Source organism: Portunus trituberculatus, chromosome 26, assembly GCF_017591435.1.
Source record: "Portunus trituberculatus isolate SZX2019 chromosome 26, ASM1759143v1, whole genome shotgun sequence".
Taxonomy (NCBI): domain Eukaryota; kingdom Metazoa; phylum Arthropoda; class Malacostraca; order Decapoda; family Portunidae; genus Portunus; species Portunus trituberculatus.
In genome coordinates, this window is record NC_059280.1 from 597,754 (window position 1) to 604,321 (window position 6,568).

Below are 6,568 nucleotides of genomic sequence, written 5' to 3' on the forward strand. Positions count from 1 at the left end.
ATTATTATTATTATTATTATTATTATTATTATTATTATTATTATTATTATTATTATTATTATTATTATTATTATTATTATTATTACTATTATTATTATTATTATTATCATCATTACTATTATTATTATTATTATTATTATTATTATTATTATTTTATTATTATTATTATTATCATTACTATTATTATTATTATTATTATTATTATTATTATTATTATTATTATTATTTTTATAGTTATTATTATTATCGTTAACATTATAGCATTATGCACATTATTATTATTATCATTATCATTATTATCATCATCATTGTGAGGACATGGCACGTAGCTACTGTACATAATATTTCCAGTTGTCACATTACTGAAATGTCAAGACACATAAATATTGAACCAGCCAATCCAACGTATCAACATTTTCCTGTACTAATTATGAAGCATGTAGGCCTACACGAATGACGCGTAAATAATATTACCAATGTTCATAATACTGAAATGAGGAAGTGATAGTTTGAACAGTTTGTTTCAGCGAGGCCGGGATGCCACCTGCCGTCTGCCACCTGCCACCTGGGTCCTGCCACCAGTGTTAATGAACACAGACACACATCTAATTATTCCTCACACAATTTCATGATGTACTTTTAAACAACTGTGTTTTGACCAGACAATTTCACGTCCTCGCTGTATTCACTATTCACCTCACGATCATTTCATTAAGGAGCACCTTCCACGTTTGGGAAGCACTGGTGACTGGTGACTGGTGACAAGCTCGTGTCTTCCACTCGTCCAGTGCACAAGCAGTGAGTGACAGTCACACAGAAAGCGTTTGTTGGCGCCCAGCAGTGTTTCACTAGATCTCAAGCGGCAATGGCCAAGTTAGAGTTACTATCTGAAGTGGAAGCGACGCCTTTCAACAATGATAACAACAACAACAACAATGCATGTATGAGTGCATTTTGTATGTATTGTGCAATTATAACACACACACACACACACACACACACACACACACACACACACACACGGGCAGATATCCACGCGTAGGTTCGAATCCCAACACATAACCGCTTTATTACTATGCCATTTGTCGAGCGGTTTAAAATTACCTACGTCATCATCATGATATCCAGGTTGTAGGTGGAGGTGTAATTGCCTCACACCAAAGATGCGCTTGGGTGGTGATATGGGTATCTCTATAAATAAAATTGCCTGCACCACTAATGGGTGAAAGCTGAACAGCGCTTCCCATACATACTCTTCAAGTATACTTAAAGGCGCTATAGGCCTTAACATAGAAAAAAGGAAAAAAAATAAATATATAACTAAATATTTAATAGAGTCGTTGGAGGGTGGGTGAATGGTGTGTGTGGGTGGGTTAGGGCGAGTTGTGTAATGACGCTCATTAGGTAGGGCGGCAGCCTGAGTTTGGGTCCTTGTCATGCCATACCTATACATTTGGGCGGTGGAAGATGTAGGTAGCATTCATCTACCCATGGGTATAATCTCTATTTTTTCCCTTATTCCATCTTTCCATCTCTAAATTCTTCTACTGTCTTAACCCTCACACTATATAACATATAGAGAATAACCATTAGGACAATTAGATTTTCATAATTTAGCCTTGAGTTATTGAGGGGCATACTTAACTATTGTCTTCGCTCCTCCAATAACCACATAATCTCTCTCTCTCTCTCTCTCTCTCCCCTACGTCTTCATGTAAAGGATATTGCTAATCTTGCCATAATCCGTGCTGTTCTTAGTAATACTCCGTGTCGCCCACAACAACAAACACAGTCAAGTGATGTTAGCGCCTTTATCAATATATGTGAAGTAAACCTGCAATGTTACTCACTATAATTCCCATTGGTGACTGATTTCTTTCACAGTGAACTGGTCCAACGCCTCATCCAGCAAGTCTCTCCCACCTCCTTGACTGGCTGGGTGTCGTAGTTGGCTAAGGCGGCTCGTGTTTGAATCCTCGCCAAACCTAGTTGCCCTGTAGGAGATACAGCGTTCTCCTGTCAACCCTAGCGGTGCCATATGACCTAATCAGTTGCAGCGCCTAATGCAATAATTTCAATTTTTCAAGCTAGCCCGCAAGGTGTCAGTCACCGAGAGTGGCTAGTTAGTTATTAAGTGTCTTTACTGCAAACAAGGGAGGGAGGAGGAGGGGGGGGCAGTAGGAGGAGGAGGTGAAGCGGATAGCAGTGAGGGACATCGGGACGATTTCTTGTGTTGGCATCGTGGAGGTGAGTCGTGTGTGCGCCGAGAAGTGTGTCTGGCCTCTGCCTCGTTGTAAGGTGTTGGTTTGGTGGTGTTCCTGTTGTATGTCGGGAAGGTATGTTGTACACTGTACAGTGGTGGTGTTGGCGTGTGACCGTGTGTAGTGAAGGACCTTTGCCCGTTTCTCATGAACGAGATGTATTTCAGATGATAGGAAGTGTTGCTTGGCACTTCGTGGAACGGTTTGTTTATAGAGTATTTCTTGTTTATAGTGTATTTCTGAATATCAATTTGGTTATTTGGTAACACTTAATATGCATTGTAAGTTGCCATTCCGTAGTAAAATAACGCGTAGTGTTCTATTAATGGGAACTTGTAACCTGTTTGTTGAACGCAGCACATGCTCATAACTCGTGGCTTTGGTGTGCATTGATAGCAAGGCTGAAGGGTGCTTTTAGTGGCTCTTGGGTCTCCCTTAGTGTATCTCGGCTTCCCCTCACTGAGCGGTGGCGCAGATGTAGGCTAAGCGGTCACGAACTTCGGCATGAGCTACGTGTAGGATTGTTAGGGTAGTGGGATAAGGAGTTGTGTGAGAGTTGTTGGGTAACGTGACGTTTCGACCCCAGTTTCGTATGTGTTGTGAACCAGTGTGCCATTTTATATGTAAAGCATCAAACAAGTGATCGTGCTTTAACGTCACGGCACCCCAGTTTCTTTAATAGTTTATGAATGAGTAAGGCTTTTGTTGTGTAAAAGCTTCGAAATGGCTGTGTAGTAACCATTTATATTGGCAGTGTCCCCGATAAAGTCTCGTGCGATCGCCTCGATTCCTGCTTACACTTCGCAGCTCCTCTACCCTGGTGATTTGACGTCATATGTGAAGCCACGCTATTGGTCAGAGTGGCTTCATGAGAGAGAGAGAGAGAGAGAGAGAGAGAGAGAGAGAGAGAGAGAGAGATGAAAACTAATATGAAAATGGAAATACATATAGAGAATATGGTTTCTCAACCTTTTTACCCTTGCGTAACCCTTGAAATACATGCCATGTCTCGAGGAAGCCATGCGCAAAAAACAGTCGAGTAATAATTTTCGGGGTGTTGTGGTGCACTAGCTAGGTGCAGCACCATACGCTAGTTAGTTCCATCAGTAATATACGCAGTTGCATTGAATTTGAGGCAAGTCACTCTGATCATACTGTGCAATTTGTCCCTATATCAGAGGTCTTGGATTAGTCATTAAAGAGGAATTAATGACAGCAGATGTTTCTTTATTGATTGGTGACTTTCTTGTTGCAGGAGTGTACAACAAGGGGCGGTGTATACGACGAGGGACAAGGTCGGGTCATGCCGGCCATCCCTAAACATGGAGCAAGCAAGTCTCGGGCGTCAGTCAGGAGGTGGAGCACGACCCGCCACAAATCTGGCACAGGCGTCCCTACAACTGCGCAACTGCGCATTACCAACTTCGTGGAGGCGCATGTGTTTCACTCTTCAGAAGATGACGCAGACCGAGGAGTGTGGTTCGGCACAGGTATGGGCCGGGCCGTTTCACCGCCTCCATGAGGCGTACAGGCTATCAGGAACTGTTCTGTCCAGGGTCTCTTTTTAACCCTGGTTCTGTCTTGGTGTTAAAGGTAATATAACGGTGTTACAAGCAAAACTCGAACGTTCGTTATCAGAAGAGAATGAGGAATATATATATTTTTAAGGAATTACTTGTTTTAAGGAATTAGTTGTTTTAAGGAATTAGTTGTTTTAAGGAATTAGTTGTTTTAAGGAATTAGTTGTTTTAAGGAATTAGTTGTTTAAGGAATTAGTTGTTTTAAGGAATTAATTTTTTAAGGAATTAGTTTTTTAATTAATTAGTTTTTTTTTTAGTTTTAAGGAATTAGTTTTTTAAAATCGTTTATGAAATAAACATAACCAGACTTGCTCTGGAGCTTAACCTTACCTCACTCACCTCATCACCTTAAAATCTAAACTCAAGGAAGCTTTGTTAAGCCCCACAATATAATAATAACATACAGCTTGTCACAAAGTGAGTAATCCTTTCTATCAAGTTAACCAACCATTCAACATATCAAAGAACCCTGAGATACTCACTCAATTGGGCCAATTCTCAGTGAAATGCCTAAAAAAGCTCAAAAGCAGTAGGAAATAGTTAAAAGAATACTGAAAAACCAGTTAAAAGAATATAACTGAAAAACCAGTCCTTACAAAACTGCTCCTGAAAAGCAGCAAAGTGGGAAAATTCCCTGCAAAACTGCCCCAAAATGCTGAAAAATTGCTAAAAAGCAGCAAAAAATGGCAATTCCCTGCAAAAACTGCCCCAAAATGCTGAAAAATTGCTAAAAAGCAGCAAAAAATGGCAAAAAATCCCTGCAAAACAGCCTCAAAAACTGTGCTAAGTCATAAATACTCCGAAGAGTCTCCGGAGAAACAGCAGATGTATATTTGGGTTAAAAATACATTGAAGAGTCTCCTTCCTTCACTTTTATTCAATCAACACATTTTACACAACTCTGAAAACTCCACCAAAACTTTCAACTTAGAAAAATTTTACAGTGTAACACCAGAATTTGTACAGCTAGAAAACTACAAATTTCAACTAGAAAATTTTACACAAATCTGATGAAAACTCTACCAAAACTTTCGACTTAGAAAATTTTGTACAAAGAAACTACAAATTTCAACTAAAAAATTTGAACAGATGAAAACTAGGACTATTTTTACAAAGCAACACAGCTAGGATATTTTTACAAAGCAACACTAGAATTTGAACAGCTAGGAAAATTTTAACAATTTTCAACAGAAATTTTACAACTTGCAACATTTTTATATTTCAACTTAGAATAATTTCTGCAATTTCTAACTTGGGACAATTTTATATTTTTTAGTCTGGGAATATTTTCACCTTACAAAGTATTAGAGAAAAAAATTAGGAAAGTTGCAAGATGGACCATGAGGCCTGCACATACATGGCAGCAGTCTCTGTATGAACAGGTCATCCATACATTTGTCTAATATAACATTAAAAAAATGAATACAATAACATAATAGTATTTTGACAGCAATTTCATTGCAAAGTCTAGGAGGAACTATCAACTCTGTACAATGATTTCTTACACAATGGCTTTGGTCTCAAACAGCATGTTGTCCCTTGCAACGCTACATTGTCACCATAAATACACAAAACACAGACCGTCCTTCTGGGGCCGTATTCTACACAGTCAGCCTCAGGTCTCACTGAATGCCTGACCGTCACTCCACTGCTGGTCTTTGGGCTCATCACTTGTCAACTTTATATAAGTATACAAAGAAATAGATCCTTGACATAATTTCTACAATTCTAATTATTTTGACATCATAGTAAGACTGTGTATCCAAACAAAGGAAACATGACAAACATAAGATTATGCCCAACAGCCTGACACATGACACATGACACATGCAAGCCACTCAGAGCAAGGTTTGTTTGAGTTTTTGGAAAACTGATCGCACCCTCTTGGCAGTTATCTATAATGATAAATTACTCCATCAAAGGACATTATTTAGCCATCATTACAGATATTTATCATTAATTAATATCAAAAACTGTCGGGGATCATGCCATGGTACATAAAAACAAGCTCTCACCATGCTGAGAAGAGTTTTAAGACAGTGGTTGGCAGCGCTGCAACAGACTGAACTTATGACGAGTCACAAGGTGAGAGCCTGTCATTGAGGGACTTGTGTCTAAAATGCACCATTTTGTCTACAATCACATCACTAGCTATGATGGTTTGTAGAATACGGCCCTTGAAACCTTACACAGAACAGTAACAGCAAAGCTCTACAAAGTAGAGAAACTTACTATTTAATCAGTCTAAACATTCCCACTCAAAAATGTCTATAAACCTAATTATATACAACAATTTTTCCCTAAATGAAAAACATTGAATTCAAGGAATGACTGGCACACTTGCCCATAAAGCTGCCCACACACACACACACACACACACACACACATATAATCCTTCGGTTAAAACTGTGTGCACTTCTTTCCACACACACACACACAAAAAAAAATAAAAAAAGCATGAACCAATGATGCTGTGAATGTTGATGCATCCTCCATCCTTGCCACTCTGTCTTGCACTCTGCACACACGTTTAGGAAAGAAGTGTGCAGTGTGCTGGACCTCCAAAAGCCTGCAACAAAAGAAAGGAGTCAACAAAAGATCATGTTTAGTGATCAATTACCTTCAAGTCATCTTATCAATCAGAAATTGTGAAAACTGCTCATTTGTAATCACATTTCTGATACAGGAAGGTAGATCAAAAACCCAGCAAAGCAAAGCCACACTATT

At 38.9% G+C, this 6,568-nt stretch overlaps 1 protein-coding gene across 2 annotated transcripts; it reads left to right on the forward strand.

The window, feature by feature from the left end:
• The first annotated feature begins 2,163 nt into the window (after nt 1-2,163).
• On the forward strand, nt 2,164-3,858 carry LOC123509063. Of its 2 annotated transcripts, none has more exons than XM_045263185.1 (2): nt 2,164-2,463; nt 3,517-3,858. In XM_045263185.1, exons 1-2 carry the CDS (start codon nt 2,339-2,341, stop codon nt 3,827-3,829), a joined length of 438 nt encoding a protein of 145 aa, XP_045119120.1. In that variant the 5' UTR covers nt 2,164-2,338; the 3' UTR covers nt 3,830-3,858. The 2 variants fall into 2 exon arrangements, with proteins under 2 accessions (XP_045119120.1, XP_045119121.1); XM_045263186.1 differs by having other exon boundaries at nt 2,199-2,336.
• Nucleotides 3,859-6,568: the final 2,710 nt, after the last annotated feature.